General features: G+C 42.4%; 1 protein-coding gene across 35 annotated transcripts in view; it reads left to right on the top strand.

The window, feature by feature from the left end:
• ANK2 (ankyrin 2) overlaps positions 1-20,797 on the top strand; it is a 613,918-nt gene that overhangs the window by 391,469 nt on the left and 201,652 nt on the right. For all 35 annotated transcript variants that reach the window (XM_075616768.1, XM_075616795.1, XM_075616740.1 and 32 more), the window contains 2 exons: positions 14,737-14,835; positions 17,888-17,986. In XM_075616768.1, the coding sequence (XP_075472883.1) occupies positions 14,737-14,835; positions 17,888-17,986 (198 nt within the window). The remainder of the gene's footprint in view (positions 1-14,736; positions 14,836-17,887; positions 17,987-20,797) is intronic.

Genomic DNA, 20,797 nt, shown 5'->3' with positions numbered 1-20,797 from the left:
ACGTGATTTGTCACTAATAGTCACGGACTTGCAATTGCATACCGCAGCTGATGGGAATGTTATACTCCAGTGAACAAAATAGTTGGATAGTAACAATTGTAACTCTGTTTCCCGCACCCTCTGGGAGATTCCCCAGTTACCAGGTGTGCAGTGCTGAGTACCTGCTGGTTCACAGAAGCTCTGAGGTTCCGCCGATGGTGTTGGAGAAAACAGGACAGGCTTTTGAGCCGATAGCTGGTTCTTTCTCACTCTTAGTTCAGCGCCTCCATCTCTTGCAGGCTCCAGGTGCGCCGAAGGCAATCCCTGCAGGAGAACTCTCCGAAAACTCCCTCTGATTGCACTCAGAGGCAGGTGTATATTTTATAAACAAGGGAACAGCTTGTTTCTCTCAGTGCAGAATACAGCAAATAGTCAGCATACACTTGCACTTGGTCTCCAGACTTAGGATGGTCCCTGGACTCAACCCCCAGACATGGGCCCCAGAGGTCGGTCCTTGCTCTTCCCCTACTCCCAGATGGAGCACACCTCTGCTGTGAGACCAGTCTCTCTCATAGGAGAGACAACACTGGCTAAATTTAGGAAGTGCAGCCACTTTAAGTACCAAGGGGGAGGATCCAAGGTCTGAGCCCCAGATTGGGCAGAACACAGGCTTCAGCCCACCTCCCCCCTTGTCACTCATGGGAACTGCTTATTGCTGGGGAAAATCCTGGATTGGGCCTAACACTGCCTGCACGGTACCAGGATTTACATGTTAGGCAGGGTAGATTAGTAGCCAAACCTGGCATGGCTACACAATGAAATATCAGAATTCTGTTTTGTGTGTTGAAGAATAGTTTAGCTATTAGCATTCAACGTACATGAGAGTACAGCATGTTCTTTTCTACCCTAAAACTTTATTCAGTAAAACTCTATTTCCTTATTTAACAAAAGCCGGAGTGGGTGAATAAAGGAAATAAATATAACTAGAAGATAGATCATGAGAATGATAACCAGAGTGATAACTTGGGGAGGGATGTTGAAAACTAGTTGTTTACTTTGAGATCAGCACATATCTCTTAATAAATGATTAAATTGGACATCCAAACTGGGAATCAAATCGTTTTTCTGAGTGCGTATAAGTAGGAGATGAGAGCTGTTCCTGAGGGTAGTATCCATTTGAGTATACACCTAGCGCAACTAACTTTCAGTAGTGTTGTCAGGAGATGGGTCTTCCAGACACGTGATTTCTCTTCATGATAATGAATACAAGGTATGTTGTGGTGGAAATATCAATTGACCTTTTGTTAGCCAGCTAGAAAATGTACTAGTGAAACAAAAAAAAATTCCCCACCTGACAAGTGTTATAAATAAATACATTTGAGAAAATACAACATTGTAGCTGTATGTTGTTATTGGTCAGGTGTTATCTCACTCTGGTTTATACTGTTATGTCTTTTGCCCTGCAGCACCTTCCCTCTAGCCCAGTGATTCCCAGCAGGGGGTTCGCGAGGGGTCTCCACTGGCGGGTCCCAAGGAAGTATTGAGCGTTCCTGAGCCACGTAAGGGCCCAAACTGCACCTTAGCATGGGTACTTCAAAAGTTGCTCCCCACAATGCTTTGCATCCACAGCGGCAAGGCATTGTGGGGCTTAACAATTGCTGAGGGTGCTCCCAAAGTCAACTATACAACCCATCCTGTCTGCACATACTGAGGTGCAGTTTGGGGTGTGTTTCCCCCATGAGCTCAGGACACTATTCTGCCTGGGATCAATCAAACCGTTTTGTTAGCAATAGGCTGAAGACTATGAAATAGGATTTATTAGTTAGGAGTTTGTGGAAAAAAATATTTTCTAGCAGGGGGTGCACTATGTAAAGAAGGTTGGGAACAAATGCTATAGCCTGATTCAGCTGGTTTCTCTATATTCTGTGCCTCCTCTCTTTCCTGCTCCTTTCCTCTCATCCCTACTTTTTTTTGGCCAGCACTGACCCATATGTCCCCTCATGCCCATCCTCTTCCAAATACCCTTTCTCCCCACATTCCACTCTTCTTTTCCCTTTTTATTTCCACGCTCTCTCTTTCCTTTGCTTCCTTAGCACACTCCTTCATTCTTCCACCTTCTTTATGCTCACACTTCTATTTATGCAGCTCCCCCCTCTCATACTTTAGTCAGACAAGTGTCCTAAAGGCCGCGCGTATAGTGACGGCAACGCGACGGATGATGTCACCCGTGAAAGTTGAATTTTGCTTTGCAGCGACGTCGCTAGCGACCTGGCCATTGATTGGTTCAGAGGCTGTCACATATGGCGACAGCCTCTGAAAAATCAAACTTGACCGGCTACCAAATTTTTGGTCGCTTCTTCGTGTCGCACTTACTATAAGCGTTTGCGTCGGCGACAATGCATGTGTTTTGGAGTGACGTCTCGTCGCCGTCGCAAGGCACTATAAGCGCAGCCTAAGAAGGAACGCTGGCCACGGTTGGAAGAGAGCTTGGATACTGCTGTGCGATATTTGGTGGGCTTGGAGTTGGGCTCCTGCTCAATACCACAGGCCCAGATCCATAAAAGAGTGCTACTGTATGCATTAGCTCACCTTAGGTCCCATCCATATGAATGATAGTAAAGGTGTGGTAAAGCTTAGCGCCTTTTGTGGATCTGGGCCGCAGTGTATTTGCCAACCTCCAGGCAGAAAAAGTGCAGTCGCCTATTGTGAGTGGGCAAATGGATTTTTGCAGTCGGTCAATATGGTAACACTTACAGTGCTTCTACCATTTCCATATTCCAATCGCATATATAATGTATGCGTACACTGTGTGTATGTGTGTGAGTATATATATATATATATATATATATATATATGTAGAGGTATCAGTACTGTGTTAGCCGAGCTTCAATAATCAAAAAATAAATAGATGATACCGTTCTGTGGCTAACGAAATGCTTTTATTTGTGCGAGCTTTCGAGATACACATACCACTCCACACACACCTTTTGTAAAGCACTATATATACTGTGGGCTCTCCATTCATTTATATTCACACAGATACACACATACACTCTTACATCACTTGCTTTCAGGAACCTTTTGACACCTCTAGCCATAAAACACATCCACACCGGGGGAAGGACTAGCACAGATAACATTCCAAGAGACACTGTTTTTAAGTATACCCTTTGCTTGCTTCATTCATTGTAACATCGCCGGAAGAAGAGATCAGTGTATCTCGAAAGCTCGCACAAATAAAAGCATTTCGTTAGCCACAGAACGGCATCATCTATTTATTTTTTGATTATATATATATATATATATATATATAATACCAACAAAATAGACTGCGCCTCTTGATATCTACTGCAATAACATCTGTTAAATTTATGTTGTGATCTTATATACATAAAAAGAGTCACTAGTATAAACCCATAAATGATGATCTAGCATATACAGTAACACACAAATAAAATAAATAAAAATAATAATTTTACATATTATTAACGAGTGTAACCAGTAACTAAAAACAAATCAAATTAAAACAAATATACATGCATAAATAAAATATAAAAAATTGAGTAAGTAGACTTAAATGGGAAAATGTGATTAAGATAATAAGATAAGAGTCCAAGAAGCAACCATTAGATGTAGTCCTGTTACGATAGAAATAATGGATATTGGCCCTCTAGATAGGATACTGGATGCCTTCTGAAAGGAAACAACGACCTCCCAAACGATCTATGAAAACGGGAAGAAAAGAAAGCGCCCGATCCTAGTGTAATAAAATAAGATACACGATTTAATGTTTCCCAATAAAACTCCAACAAATGCAAACTCACAAACAAAGAAAATAATCAAGCATGTAATGAGTTATACTCATTCACCAGATGCTGGAATCTGCTGCTCCGCTCGCACGCCCTGCTCCCACGTGTTGTTTTGGCACCTCTGGGCTACCGTCCAGCAGGAGCCCCAGAGGGCATGCAGCTTCTCCTGATGTTCCCCGGAAACAGACTGAGGTAAACAGAGGTTCCGGATAGGAGGAAGGGAGATGGTGGGACCATAGGGAACCAATCGTTAGCGCAGGGCAGCGTCCCAGAGTCTTAGTGAAAGTCCCAGGTATAGATAAGTCTGGTGCAGTGACCATCACTAGCTTGCACTAGTATCCCTACGCGTTTCTTCACACTTAGGTGATTTCATCAGGGGATAAATGACGGATATACGTCATAGGTATTTATATTCGTATGAACCAATCAGAAAGGATCTTTAGCTAGTTAGGCATTTGCATGAATAAATACAATCAATTAATGGCTGTTAGGCTCAATAGAACCATATTCCAATGAAATAATCTAATAAAATCATATAAATAACAAATATATAGCCACAAAAAACACATACACAGATTCACACACATATATGCACTCCTGTTTGCATCTTTAGTACATATGTGTGTATCAACCAGGATATAATTAGATATCAATAAATTAAAATAATTAAATGGAAAAACCTGTATTAAATTAGTAAACACACACAATAAATACTTGCAACATGAGTGTATATATGTGTTTTGATTATAATTAAACATACAACAACATGAATATACACGTATAATCAATTAATCCAATAAATTATTAGAAAGAAAGAGGAAACTAAATTGTATTATTATATCAATTAGTTTATATTTATATATCTTTTCCTATAAATTTGAGATGGTTGCCGACCACTTATAGTGAACCGCAAACATCTCAAATGGGCTACTATAGGAAGATAGAGTCGATTTAACACAATTATTATATGATTGAAAGAATGACATTTTTAGAAAACCATACTGTTATATTAATTCAATTTATCTTCAATTTGACTTAATTTTTTAGGGGTGTCAATGAACAAGCAACAGAATGAGTAAGAGGTGAAAATGCATACATTGTATCAGTATCTATATTATCAGTACCCAACGGTATATCTAAACCCAGAAGCATATTAATGGATACATATAAATACAATTTTAATTATATATGAAATTCTAATGTATACATATATATCTCTTTCAGATAAGAAAGAAGAAACTACAAGGAGACAGATAATTTGTATCCGAGATCACTAGTATCGCAAACTGAAAAGAATGCACCATACAGCAAAAAATAAAACGCTGTCAGCTGGGGAGTAAAATAATTTGTGTGTTTGATCTGTAAGAGTGTCTAACAGAAATAGTAATTTATTATATGAATAAATGTGCTCAAAATTGTGAACTTAGTTGTTTGTTAATAATACACATATATAAACATAAACAATGATATATATATATATCTTATGAAGCGATATTATTTGTGATATCCAACAATGATTTATATATAATAAAAATATTTTTAGAAAGGTGATTTGTGATAAAGTATAATTAAAACAGTTATATATGAAATGAACAGACCTGTGAGGAAAAGACTCCATGAGACAGACATAGAGGGAACATGTCAAGCATGTTCAACCCAGACCTCTATAACCTATCACCAAGGCAGAATGGACCTATTATACTACAGTACTGATATTAATACAATCATTTAGACCAAATGGGCAAATAATTTTTGCTGTATGGTGCATTTTCAGTTTGCGATACTAGTGATCTTGGATACAAATTCTCTGTCTCCTTGTAGTTTCTTCTTTCTTATCTGAAAGAGATATATATGTATACATTAGAATTTCATATATAATTAAAATTGTATTTATATGTATCAATTAATATGCTTCTGGGTTTATATATACCGTTGGGTACTGATACTATAGATACTGATACAATGTATGCATTTTCACCTCTTACTCATTCTGTTGCTTGTTCATTGACACCCCTAAAAAATTAAAAGTCAAATTGAAGATAAATTGAATTAATATAACAGTATGGTTTTCTAAAAATGTTATTCTTTCAATCATATAATAATTGTGTTAAATCGACTCTATCTTCCTATAGTAGCCCATTTGAGATGTTTGCGGATCACTATAAGTGGTCGGCAACCATCTCAAATTTATAGGAAAAGATATATAAATATAAACTAATTGATATAATAATACAATTTAGTTTCCTCTTTCTTTGTAATAATTTATTGGATTAATTGATTATACGTGTATATTCATGTTGTTGTATGTTTAATTATAATCAAAACACATATATACACTCATGTTGCAAGTATTTATTGTGTGTGTTTACTAATTTAATACAGGTTTTTCCATTTAATTATTTTAATTTATTGATATCTAATTATATCCTGGTTGATACACACATATGTACTAAAGATGCAAACAGGAGTGTATATATGTGTGTGAATCTGTGTATGTGTTTTTTGTGGCTATATATTTGTTATTTATATGATTTTATTAGATTATTTCATTGGAATATGGTTCTATTGGGCCTAACAGCCATTAATTGATTGTATTTATTCATGCAAATGCCTAACTAGCTAAAGATCCTTTCTGATTGGTTCATACGAATATAAATACCTATGACGTATATCCGTCATTTATCCCCTGATGAAATCACCTAAGTGTGAAGAAACGCGTAGGGATACTAGTGCAAGCTAGTGATGGTCACTGCACCAGACTTATCTATACCTGGGACTTTCACTAAGACTCTGGGACGCTGCCCCGCGCTAACGATTGGTTCCCTATGGTCCCACCATCTCCCTTCCTCCTATCCGGAACCTCTGTTTACCTCAGTCTGTTTCCGGGGAACATCAGGAGAAGCTGCATGCCCTCTGGGGCTCCTGCTGGACGGTAGCCCAGAGGTGCCAAAACAACACGTGGGAGCAGGGCGTGCGAGCGGAGCAGCAGATTCCAGCGTCTGGTGAATGAGTATAACTCATTACATGCTTGATTATTTTCTTTGTTTGTGAGTTTGCATTTGTTGGAGTTTTATTGGGAAACATTAAATCGTGTATCTTATTTTATTACACTAGGATCGGGCGCTTTCTTTTCTTCTCGTTTTCGTATATATATATATCTATAAAACAGGAGAAAAAGAAGCGCCAGTTCTGTATGGTTGAATAATAAATATGTGTAAATTTTATTAAATGACCAGAGTAGTCAAAAGGACTTGTAGTAAACTGGTGTGATTAAAAAGCAATAATATGTCTGGTACAAGCAGATAGCAGCAATTAGCAAGTGACATATGGAAGGGGATGTGGAGCAAGGAAGCAAAATATCATGGGGAAAAAAGGCCAACAGTGGTGAATGTCAATGACAGTCCATATGGCTGATGATAGCCCAGTAAGGAACAGTAAACACCCACTAGAGAATGTCCCTTCTCAATGGTGATGTGGGTGTGCTGGTGACAGACCTGTTACATCTGTTGAAGCACGGAATATACCTCCTCAGCGTGCAATCCGGTTAAACTGGTGTTTTTCTGATGCTGAAAAATCAATTCCCTCCTGTGGCACAAAATCACTTCCCACGTGTCAGACCTCAGTTTGAGATGAGGCTTCCTGTATCTGAGTCCTTGCAGCGGCACCGGATGTGTATATGAAGACGGGTGCCTCTATCCCCAGGTGTAAAGAAACAAGTGATCCTGGTTGCTTCTTGGATGCTTCGCACAAAACGTGCCTGCGTTGCTGCGCTGCTACGTGATGACGTCCAACACGATTTGTCACTCTAGGTGACTTTCTCAAGGACTCTAGAGTGACTAAACGTGTTGGTTTTATATATATATATATATATATATATATATATATATATATACATATATATATACATATATATATATATATATATATATATACACAGTGGTCGACAATTCACCCAAAAATCTACTCGCCCAACCAAAAAATCTACTCGCCACCTAGTCCCGCCCCCAACTCCGCCCCTAGTCCCGCCCCAACTCCGCCCCTAGTCCCGCCCCCAACCCCGCTTTAAAATAAAATATATAAATAAAATACATTTAATAAATTCCTAGTCAGAACAACATTCATTTTTGACATAAATGTATTTATTGTATTACATTATACTACAATTAGACGTGTGTGTGTGTGTGTGTGTGTGTGTGTCAATGTCGGATCTAGAAATAAAAGCCAGATGTGAATGACTAGTTTCCTGAAGTCCTTAACCAGTGTCTGGACGTCGGCGCTTCACAGAGAGAGACAGAGAGAGACAGACAGACAGACACACACACACACACAGAGAGCGGCACACACACACACACACACACACACACACACACACACACACACACACACACACACACACACACACACACACACACACACACACAAAGAGAGACACACAGAGAAAGAGAGAGAAAGAGAGACACACGGAGAAAGAGAGAGAATGAGAGACACACACACTGAGAGAATGAGAGACAAAGAGAGAGTGCGACAGAGAGAGCGAAGAACAGAGTGCGACAGAGAGGGAGAGGGAGACAGAGAGAGGGAGACAGAGAGAGAGAGGGAGAGGGTGACAGAGAGAGGGAGAGGGTGACAGAGAGAGGGAGAGGGTGACAGAGAGGGAGAGGGTGACAGAGAGAGGGAGAGGGTGACAGAGAGAGGGAGAGGGTGACACAGGGAGAGGGCGACACAGGGAGAGGGTGACACAGGGAGACGGAGAGGGTGGGTCACACAGGGAGAGGGTGACACGGAGAGGGAGGGTGACAGGGAGCGGGACAGGGTGACACGGAGAGGGAGAGGGTGACACAGGGAGAGGGAGGGTGACACAGGGAGAGGGAGGGGGTGACACAGGGAGAGGGAGGGGGTGACACAGGGAGAGGGTGACACAGGGAGAGGGTGACACAGGGAGAGGGTGACACAGGGAAAGGGTGACACAGGGAAAGGGTGACACAGGGAGAGGGAGAGGGTGGGTGAAACAGGGAGAGGGTGGGTGACACAGGGAGAGGGAGGGTGACACAGGGAGAGGGAGGGTGACACAGGGAGAGGGAGGGGGTGACACAGGGAGAGGGAGAGGGTGACACAGGGAGAGTGTGACACAGGGAGAGGGAGGGGGTGACACAGGGAGAGGGAGAGGGTGACACAGAGAGAGGGTGACACAGAGAGAGGGTGACACAGGGAGAGGGTGAAACAGGGAGAGGGTGACACAGGGAAAGGGTGACACAGGGAGAGGGAGAGGGTGGGTGAAACAGGGAGAGGGTGGTGACACAGGGAGAGGGAGGGTGACACAGGGAGAGGGAGGGTGACACAGGGAGAGGGAGGGTGACACAGGGAGAGGGAGGGTGACACAGGGAGAGGGTGACACAGGGAGAGGGAGAGGGTGACACAGGGAGAGGGTGACACAGGGAGAGGGAGGGTGACACAGGGAGAGGGAGGGTGACACAGGGAGAGGGAGGGTGACACAGGGAGAGGGTGACACAGGGAGAGGGAGAGGGTGACACAGGGAGAGGGTGACATAGGGAGAGGGTGGGTGACACAGGGAGAGGGTGGGTGACACAGGGAGAGGGAGGGTGACACAGGGAGAGGGAGGGTGACACAGGGAGAGGGAGGGTGACACAGGGAGAGGGAGGGTGACACAGGGAGAGGGTGACACAGGGAGAGGGAGAGGGTGACACAGGGAGCGGGTGACACAGGGAGAGGGTGACAAAGGGAGAGGGTGACACAGGGAGAGGGTGACACAGGGAGAGGGTGACACAGGGAGAGGGTGACACAAGGAGAGGGTGACACAGGGAGAGGGTGACACAGGGAGAGGGAGGGAGACACAGGGAGAGGGAGAGGGTGACACAGGGAGAGGGAGAGAGTGAGAGGGTGACACACTCACAGACACACAGACACTCACTCTCACTCAGACAAACACACACACACACACACACACACACACACACACACACACACACACACACACACACACACACAAACACTCACCTGCACGGCAGTGGGCCCCCCACACGGCAGGAGGGGTCGCACATGGCAGCGGGGGCAGCAGCGGGTGAGGGATTTCTCCTGCTTAGAGCAGGGAGTAGCTCCGGTTAGGGGATTTCCCCTGCTTAGAGCAGGGAGTAGCTCCGGTTAGGGGATTTCCCCTGCTAACATCTGAGCTGGCCATCAGAGCAGGAGAAGAGCAGGGCTGATGGATTGCCCGATGGGAGGAGGGGGGCGGATGGCCCGATACGAGGGGGGGCGGATGGCCCGATGGGAGGGGGGGGCGGATGGCCCGATGGGAGGGGGGGCGCATGGCCCGATGGGAGGGGGGCGCATGGCCCGATGGGAGGGGGGGGCAGATGGCCCGATGGGAGGGGGGGCGGATGGCCCGATGGGAGGGGGGGGCGGATGGCCCGATGGGAGGGGGGGGCGGATGGCCCGTTGGGAGGTGGAGGCGGATGGCCCGATGGGAGGGGTGGAGGATGGCCCGATGGGTGGGAGGGGGGGGGAGGATGGCCCGATGGGTGGGAGGGGGGGGGAGGATGGCCCGATGGGTGGGAGGGGGATTGTGACAGATGGCCCGATGGGAGGGAGGGGGGGGCGACAGATGGCCCTGCAGGGGCCTGAGGCAGACAGGCGTGGGAGGGCTGGCTGCCGGAAGGGGGAGGAGTGGAAGCGCTGAGGAGGGAGGCCACTGCTCAGAGAGCCGGAGGCGGGTAATCTCCCCCAACAACATGAACCCGCCTCCGGCTTTTTTTTTTTTTTCTCCAGCGCGAGCGCGGGAAAAGCAGCAGCGCGAGCGCGGGATATTTAAAAAAACACATGTGTGCTGCTTGGGCCAATATTTACTCGCCCGGGGGTTAAATCCACCCGCCCCGGGCGAGTAAATGTATATAATTGTCGAACACTGTATATATATATATATATATATATATATATATATATATATATAGCAATTAAACAGATCTCAAGCATAAAGAACACAAAATGGTGCCCGCTCAACCTCAATGTGACAAAGGAAAGTGCATTAGGGGGAAAATGTATGCATTAGAAGGCCTTTCTCACTGCCTCCTGCTTTACTTTCTCTTGTGGGTGCTTCTTTATAGTTTTAAGCTCTACCAGCATTACTGGTTTATGTTTATCCTTTTCTTTCCTGTGAAGAGTTTTCTGTTGACTGTGGGGGCAGACTGGAGTAATGACATCGATGGTACTTCCACTATCCTAAAAATACATGAATTGCCTTCAGTTGTATTAATTAAGTTGTTATGGGCTTTTTTGTCTAATTGCTTGTTTTATCACGACACATTCTTCCAGTTTTCCAACACTGGTAAAAGTTTTAAAGGACTTGATCATTTGTTTTTAGCGTATTTTTGGGCCTCATCCCAAATGTTACAGCAGGCTGATTACCTTTATTCCCTGAAACTTGTATTTGTTATAGGGTGTAAATCTGTCCCCTGAGAAAAAGTCATCATTTACTGTTAAGTTTAGTTCACAATTATTTCATTAGAGTATCAATCATGCTCCTCTTTTAAGATGGACCCTTTGGGTATCTTATAACTTTTGAAACCCATAAATGATGGTGGCCGAGAGAGGGGTGAATGGGTGAGAGGTGGACTTGATATCCCAGTGCCCGGTGTGTACAGATGGCGCATCACGCCCCTCCACAGTTTCTCATTCCCTTGGCAAGCAAGGGAGTTCCTGAGTTAAACATACTTGAACAAACCTCACCTCTCCCGCTTAATGGCCTGTACCTGCACCCCGCTCTCATTCGACAGCCCGCACCCACTCTCCCCCAAAATCCACCGCTTCCCCACTTAGCAACACATTGTCCCATTTTCCTGTAGTCGTGGCGGTCCTGTGGTTGTGTCCTTTCATTCTCCTATCAAGAAGAGGGAGGTTGATACTTGCATTTCTATTTTCCATTTTGAAACATGCATTCCTATAACAGAATATTTACCTTGTGTGCATTCACTGAACCGTTTCAGTATGGTTAGGATTTCTGCTTTGTTATATTTGGATTTCACGTTTATTGCTGATGTTACAGAAGCTGAATCTCACTGCAATGAATGGGGGGGAAAATGTATTTATTTTTCATTGAAAATGTTGCGCCTATCATTTATATAGAGTTAAGCTAACGGACATAAAGCAAGTTTCATGTTACTTTGCAACAAAAAAATACCTGAAATGGTTTGTTTTGTCACGCCATCATTAAGTTCTCTAATGTTATTATCCAGGATTACGCCTGGGAACACATTTGTGTGCAGTATTTTGGTGAACATATTTTCTTACTGAGATTACCCACTACTGTACATAAAACTGGGTTTTCTAAGGGCTGTTAAAGTGTTGACTATAACCCAGTTATACACACATTTTTCCAACCGGACTCTCTACTTAAAAATTCGAAGTCTTGCTCATCCTTATATTTCTTCTCCCCCCTGCCTTTCAGTCATTTATTTTATTGTCCTTTATTAAATCGATGATATTGTCATACAGCCCGTGTCAAAACAATGATGTAATGAACGTGCACCACAGATCTTACGTAAGCCAATCAGCATCTCTTTTATACAAGTCATATCACTAAAATAGCACTTCCTCCTGCTCGTTTCCGTCTGACCACCCGTTTCTTTGACATGTATAGTAAGCAGGGGTCCCCAGAGCAGAAGCGCGTTCATTTCAGCCTTGGGAACCCCATGCTTCCCGAATTACTTCCGGGGAAGGTGCCACCGGTAGCATCCCCTCATGGGTAAACAAAATGGACATTTAAATTTCCATCATGACGCAGCCAATAGGAACGTTGCGGCTTCCTATTGTCCCGCGTGATGCAAGTGATTTAAACCTCAACGAAAAACCAGCATCACTATCTCAGGAAGCAGCAGATATGAATGTGGTTCAGCCCTGGAGACACCTGCTTTCTAGGCATGATACAAAACAGTGCGATGCCTGGGAGGAACTGCTCCTTTCAGTCGCAGTAGCCAGGACAGACCTGCAACAGCAATTATGTGGGGTGTTCAAATCTACACCATATTAATGTTTCAATCCATGCTTGCGAGTTTTTTTGCAAAGGTTTTTTTTTAATATTTATATATAGCATTGAAGCAGTGTGTTTCCAGAAACGGAACATTAGTGGTTTGACTGGCTTTGCATCAAATCCCCTGCTGTGCTTTAAAGCTGTGTGAACAGCAGAGCATTTGCTTATAAGGGTTCCATGTAAAAATGGATTTCAGGCAAAAGTTGCCATGTGTGTTCATTTGCATTTCATTTCCCAGAATCCCTAGCTGCAGTGGAAGCACTGTATGCTGGGTGATAATGGTCTAAGACATGTGAATATGCTCATAAGTGATATTCTTTATTGACTATATGCTAATGGTGGAGGTTTTTTGTCGTCTTTCTCACCCACCATAACTTTAAATGTGTGTGGTGTATTTCTCTCTCTCTCTCTCATATATATATATATATATCTATATATATAGATATATATATAAGAAGAAAAATTTCAGTAGCGCCACTCGTGAAACAAAGTAACAGATAAACAGTGCAACTATTGTGTATAATATTGATAAAAATTAAATATAATTAACAATCTAACAATATAAAAAACCATGAATGTGAAAAAAGTGTTATAATAATGTGAAAAAATAATAAAAAACGTGCCAATAAATAATGATAACAAATATCAAACAAGGAAAAAAAGGGACAAAAAAATAGAAGAAAGTCCAACCCTTAGTACAAGTCCAATAGAAGTTCAGATATAAATTGAAATGATGATCAGGGATTCACGGCTGCTCTCAGAAGGAATAACCAATTCCAGCAGGAAAACTATAGAAAGAGAAGAACAGAGAGCGCACGTCCCATAGTGTAAAACAGTACCTTTAATCAATAAAAAGAGAGGACAAGGGGATTAAGAACACTCACAAAAGTACAAGATAAAAAGGCAGTTTGTGATATAATCACCACCAACAAGGCCACACCGCCCTGGAACACATCAGCTGTTCGATAGTCCCTCCGGTTCACCTCCAGCAGTTTTCGGACGATTAGAAACAGTGTCTCTTTGCATCAATGCAATTAGGAGTTTTTTTCAGCCTCAGATCAGCTCCATGCGCTCTCCGGCCGTAAAGCACACACTGCGTGATGACGTAGTGTCGTGGTAGCGTGCCCTGGCGCGTTTCATCACGACAGTGACTTTATCACTTTTGTGAGTGTTCTTAATCCCCTTGTCCTCTCTTTTTATTGATTAAATGTACTGTTTTACACTATGGGACGTTCTCTCTCTCTCTCTCTCTCTCTCTCTCTCTCATATATATAAATTAATAAACAAAAAATAATAATGAAGGGAACACCAAATATATATATATATATATATATATATATATATATATATATATATATATATATATAATCTTAATAGGCTATGTTATAATGATGGAAATGTAAGAAAATGTTTTTCACAGTACTCATTTTTAATAAACATTGATGAGCAGAATTGGCCTCTGCTGGCCAATGGAAAGTGCATTATATAATCTATGCATTATCACTTCAAAAGAGACTTATGTCAAAATCTGGGATGTTTTGTTTATTCATGTGGCTCTAGTAGCAAATCCAGTGTTTTGCAGCATGTGTTCATTTTAGTTCGTACTTTAACCACCTTGGTTTCTACTCCAACTAAATCCTGAGTGCATTTCCATTAAAACAAATATCACATATTATAAGTGTCTTTAAATCATTAAGGAACAAAACATACTTCTGATGAACAATTAGTATTAGCTGAAAGGATCAATTTTCTCTGCTCTAATGCTTTTGAGGCAAACCTGAAGATTAAATAGCATATCCATAGCCATAAGACATAAGCATATTTATGTTGAATAGAGATCTACTGTAGCTCTATACCGTATGTGATGGTAACAACCTTTGTGTTTGATATCCCACCCTTGTGTTACAGAATGGACTCAATGCTTTGCACCTTGCTGCCAAAGAGGGGCATATGGATCTTGTGCAGGAATTGCTGGAAAGAGGATCTGCAGTGGATTCTGCAACAAAGGTACAGTATTGGCTTGTTCTAAATGCATGATAAAACTGACACTTCCAAAAAATATATAGTGAGGTAAGGTAGCAATCTACCCTGGAAGATTCACAATTTCCAGATAAATTAAGGATGTCATAAGAGGGCACTTACCTTCCTCCAAGATAGTCGCCTGCAGCATCCCACCAGTGAGCCAAGCTGTAACTGTTACTGATTTGTTTCTCAGCGGGTTCCTGCCTGCACCCATGTTTTACCTTCCCAGGAACTCCCTGAGATGGATACATTTGGTGGAGATGTTTCTGAAAGAAATTGAATGGGATAATACAGTGTATATTAGAGTATCTTTGGTATAGTTTGAATTTGTATTATCTAGAGCAGGGGTGGCCAACTGCAATCTTCAAGTGCCACCAACAGGTCAGGTATTAGGGATATACCTGCTTCAGCACAGGTGGCTCACTGTTGGTGACCCTTGAGGACTGGAGTTGGACACCGCTGCACTAGATAATACAAATTCAAACTACAGGCCATATAAAAAAAACTAAAATACTTCAGTGGTTGCATTGTGTTAACATACAGAATGCTGGGAAAATAGAGCATCATTGTATTAACTGGATTTAACTTTTGTTTTAACTACAGCTGAACCAATCTGGTGTAACTCGGTCATAGGGGAATATTCTAGTAGCCGTGAGTTTGTCCTTTGACAAGGTCATAAGTCACGGAAACAATTGGATAACTAGCCGTATTCTGTAAGAGAAATTGCATCTATTACATCACGTCTATAACAATTGACATTCTGGCCATTTAATCAGCCATATCCGCATATTTAATCAGCCAAACCACATGGATTGTAGGCTACTTTGATTTGTTTTGACGCAGAATTAACAGCAGCGCAACCAACAGAACCAAAAAGGGACAGAAACAAATGATAAGGGATTAATACAGGATTGAAGCAGGGGGTCTCCGGAGCTGAACCTCATTAATTTCAGCTTTGGGGACCCCCTGCTTCCAGAGGTACTTACCTCCATAGGGGGTAGATTTAACCACTCCAGGGTTCACTACATGTCTGCTTTTCAAAGCTGCCAGACCCTGTGGGCCAATAAGAAGCTGTGACGTAACCCAGTGCGGCTTCCTATTGGCCCATGTGATGAGGAAGCTGAAAACGGCAGAGAACTCCCCTATTGAGGTCAGTATCTGCAAGAAGCAGGGGGTCCCGTAGCTGAAATGAATGGGGATAAGCTCCGGAGACCCCCTGCTTCAAACTTGTATTAAAAAATGAAAGGGAAATAAAAGGGCTTGGATTGCTCCTTTAAAAGAATTGGAGTTTGTATTATATTTCTTTAAACAGGTTTTTTTTTTTTTTTTTTTTTTAAATAAATGCCTATATTCCACAAGGAAGTGCTTCATTTAATGCTTCTAAAATAACATTCGTATTGAGTCCTAAATTCTGTCAAAAAAAAAAATCGACACGACAATCAAACTGAAACAGATCGTTTCGGTAATTGCTTATTTCCAAAATGACATTACATTTAAATAAATTGCTTCCATCACCAAAAACAACAAATAAAAACTTCTTAACTATGTGAACTGAAATAGGAATATTTGTATTTACTTATGTTTAGCTTAGCATGCAAACTATTAATGATATCCGAAAAAGGGCTTTGTAGCTTCTTCATAGTTAATCTGCTCCCTGCAATATATATTAACTACATATAATGTATGCTCAAAATTTGGACAAATAATGTAGCTAAATCTATGCTTTGAAAACATGCTTTGCTACAGAAGTATGCAGAAACAATTGCAGAAAGTACATTATGAGTTAGCCAGTAATGGAGGGCAGAAATGAAAACAGAATAGGTAATTAGGCATATTAATTAATTAAGTGCATGCTCAGCAGCCATCTAGGACATCTCGCCGCTGCCATTTAGGCACCGGCCGTTTCGCCGCGAAGATAACCCCCTAGTTTTACCCCTTACCCTAAAAGCCCCTAACCTTAACACCGTACCCTAAAACTGTAAACCTAACCCCTAATGCCAACGCTAATCTTTAACCTTGAAACATTAACCCCTTACCCTAACACCCATAACCTTAGCCCCTTACCTTAACTTTGTAATCGAACCCCTTACCCTAAAAAGCTAAACCTTAACTCCTTACCCTTTAACCTATAAACGGATCCCTCTAACCTTACCCGTTAACGCTTAAGCCCTTACCCTAAAACCCCTAAAGTTAACCGCTAACGCTAATCACTCACGTTACTGGTGAAATGGCAGTTGGCTAGCTGCCCTCAGCGGTGGGTAAATTGCAGCGGTGTAGTGGCTGCAGCGAGATGTCCCATTCCGACTCAGCAGGCCTGAAATAGGCAGTGTGGCTCGTAATGATGCGATTCTGCATCTATTGAGGCTATGGGGCCAGGCTTGAGTTGGCGAGACACAATCTGCGAGTTATGTGAAGCGGTTTTGTCTTTTTGCGTAAATGTAACTACTAGAATTCCAGCGAGTTTGCAAAAATGACACGTTTGGGCCTTTTACGTCATTCCGCTCGGATTTGCAGAGCCGGAATTAAACCACGTCTGAAAAAGCCTCTCTGGCACGGTTTGGACATGCATACCAAGACCTGCAAATCCCAGTGGGAACGGCTCTTTCCACACGGATATGCACTTCCTGCAGCTACTAGAATATCCCCCATAGACTACACCAGGGGTGCTCAACTCCAGACCTCAAGCCCCTCCCACAGGTCAGGTTTTCAGGATATCCCTGCTTCAGCACAGGTTGCTCAATCAGTCCCTGCTTCAGCACAGGTGGCTCAATCAGTCCCTGCTTCAGCACAGGTGCTCAATCGGAGGCTCAGCCTTTGACTGAGCGTCTGATTGAGTCACCTGTGCTGAAGCAGGGATATGTGAAAACCTGACCTGGAGGACTGGAGTTGAGCACCCTGGACTACCGTACACTACACCTTCGTTTTATTAATAACAATAAAAGTTTTTCAATTTAAGCAAAAGTGTTTTTTATTTTTAGTTGGTAGATAGGGAGCAAAGATGGATTATAGCAGTGATAAATGTCCTTGTGTGTTACAGAAAGGAAACACAGCTCTGCACATCGCCTCACTGGCTGGGCAGGCGGATGTGGTCAAGGTTCTTGTCAAGGAAGGAGCCAATATTAATTCCCAATCCCAGGTAAGTCAATTGATTTGTATTTCTTTTGACAATGGAATTTTAGGTGAGAGGTGACATTGCTGTCATGCTAAAGGTATTTATTATGTGAAGTACTGAGTATCTGGAATATCCCACTTTCCTTGGCAAAGAAGGCAGAATATTAACGCAAAAAAATAATAATAGACCACTGGCAGTTACAATAGTTTTTCTTTTTTTTAACACATTGGTGGAGTTTCTATCTGCAATGAAGGTGAAGAACATCAAATAAACATACAGATGCAGCCACAAAGTATCTGAACACTTGCCTGGGAAAATCTGGGGCAATCTCCCAGTAATGCTGCAACATTTCTGCGACATTTCTGCAGACAGAGAAATGGCCCATCGGATTAACACAGTGGGGGTCCCTGGCAGTCCCATTCAAACTGACCAGGGACCCCCGCTGTGTTAATCCGATGGGCCATTAGTCTTTCTGCACAAATGTTGCAGCATTACTGGGAGATTGCCCCAGATTTTTCAAAGCAGTGTTAGAATACTCATAGCTGCATCTGTATGGAATATACTTTGTGATTTGCGCACAAAAGAGAGATTGTTGATACACGTAGAGCCCTATTCAGTATGGATAGATGCCATTGACTTGAATAAGGTCATTAAATGTGTAAAACATTTTCTTATTCTTTAATAAGAATGAGTAGATTTGCTGCGAGTAGCTTTTCTGGCTAGGCACTTCTTTACCCAGGCGGTACTGAAAGCAGCAACACATGTGAGATCTTATACAGTACTGTATGTGTTTTTTTTTTTTTTTTTTAAATAAATAAATCAGTTCTGTACTAGATACCTGCTGCATTTTTTTTAATTCAAATTTTAATCTTATTTTTAATGCGTTTTAAAGCATTATTTGATTTCTATAGCAGACTTTAGCCCCCCCGCCTCCCCAGCAGTGCAAGATGTTTGCAACACTTTCCTGCTGTTTGTGATCATTTGTTGCCAGTATCCCCAGCAGTTTGAACTGCAAACTGTAACAATAGATAATGTTGCCGTAGTAATATGAAGATACATTGTAGCTGCTGAGTTACACTGACTGAAGTGGCCATTATGTTAGTAACACCATAAGGATTATTAAAGATTTATAACAGGAGCACAGATTGCCAGTTTAAGTAAGAATGTAGAATTATACATTGTCACATGCTTTACAAAAAAAGGGGGGGGGGGTGTAATATTGCTACGTGAAAAGGATTTTAATACTCAGTCTATTGAAGAAAACCACTTGACATCCTCATACAAAAATGTAGCCATTTTATAATATGGACAATCTATAACTGGGTGCACATGTATGTATGTAGGAATATCTTTATTTATATAGCGCCATTTATGTACATAGCGTTTCACAGCAGTATTACACGTGACAATATTACAACACAATGGGAATAAACGCTTCAGACATGACAGTAACAATAGGAAAGGGAGTCCCTGCCCTGAAGAGCTTACAATCTAAGGGGTACAGTAAGTAGGGAGAACGTACAGAGACAGTAGGAGGGTGTTCTAGTAAGTGCCTCTGCAAGGGGTCAAGGCAAGTGCATATGAGATGTATAGTATCAGCCAGCAGAGCTACCCATATGCTTCATTAAAGAGATTTGTTTTTAGATAGGTCTTAAAGGGGGATAGAGAGGGTGCTAGTTGGATATTGAGGGGAAGGACATTCCAGAGGTATGAGGTAGTTGGTGAGAGGTTTTAGGTGGGAGAGGGCTTTAGATACAGTACAAAAGGGGTAGAGAGAAGACATCCTTGAGCAGAACGCAACAGTCGGACAGGGGTATAGCGAGAAACTAGGGCTGAGATGTAATGAGGAGAAGAAGAGGGGCCTTAAGAGAGGAGGACAATTTTGTAAGTAATACAGTATTTGATAGGAACCCAGGAGAGGGATTTCAGCACGAGAAATGCTGAGAAAGTTTTAGGAGAGAGTAAAGCTATTCTAGCAGCAGCGTTTAGGATAGCTTGTAGAGGAGACAGGTGAGAGGCAGGAAGGCCGGATAGAAGGTTACAATAGTTGAGATGGGAGAGAATGAGGGCCTGCATAAGAGATTAAGCAGTAGCGGGAGAGAGGAAAGGTTATGGAGATAAAAATGACAAGTTTGAGCTACATTGTGAATGTGAGGGAGGAGTCAAGTGTAATCCCCCTGGAAGTGGGCTTGTGATACTGGGTGTTTTATAGTACTACCAACAGTAATATAGAAGGGAACAGTATGGCCAGGCTTCGGAGGAAGTATGAGGAGCTCCATCTTTGACATTTTAAGTTTGGGTCAGCGGAGGGCCATCACGGGTTGATACAGCAGAAAGATATTCAGAGACTTTGGTCTGTACAGCAGGTGTAAGGTCAGGGGTTGAAAGGCAAATTTGTGTCATCAGCATAGAGGTGATATTTGAACCCTAGAGGCGTGATAAGGTCACCTAGAGAGTGTGTGTAAAAAGAGAAAAGAGGAGAGGTCCCAGGACAGAGCCCCAGGGTACACCCAAAGAGAGATCGATAGAGGAGAAGGTGTTGGCAAACAAGACACTGAAAGTACGATGGGAGAGGTAAGAGGAGATCCAGGATAGGGCTCTGTTATGGAGCTCTGTTAAGAGTATGGAGACTGTAAAGGAGAAGAGGGTGGTCCACAGTATCAAAGGTTGCAGAGAGGTCGAGTAATATGAGCAGAGTGTAATGACCTTTGTCTTTTGCAGCATGGAGGTCATTAGTTATTTTGGTGATGGCTGTTTCTGTGGAATTAGCAGTGCAGAAGCCAAATTGTAGAGGGTCTAGGAGTGAGTTGGTGGTGAGGAAATGGGGAAATCGAG

This window comes from Ascaphus truei, chromosome 1, assembly GCF_040206685.1.
Source record: "Ascaphus truei isolate aAscTru1 chromosome 1, aAscTru1.hap1, whole genome shotgun sequence".
Taxonomy (NCBI): domain Eukaryota; kingdom Metazoa; phylum Chordata; class Amphibia; order Anura; family Ascaphidae; genus Ascaphus; species Ascaphus truei.
The sequence above is the reverse complement of the archived record's forward strand: the minus strand, read 5'-3'. Positions and strand labels throughout refer to the sequence as shown.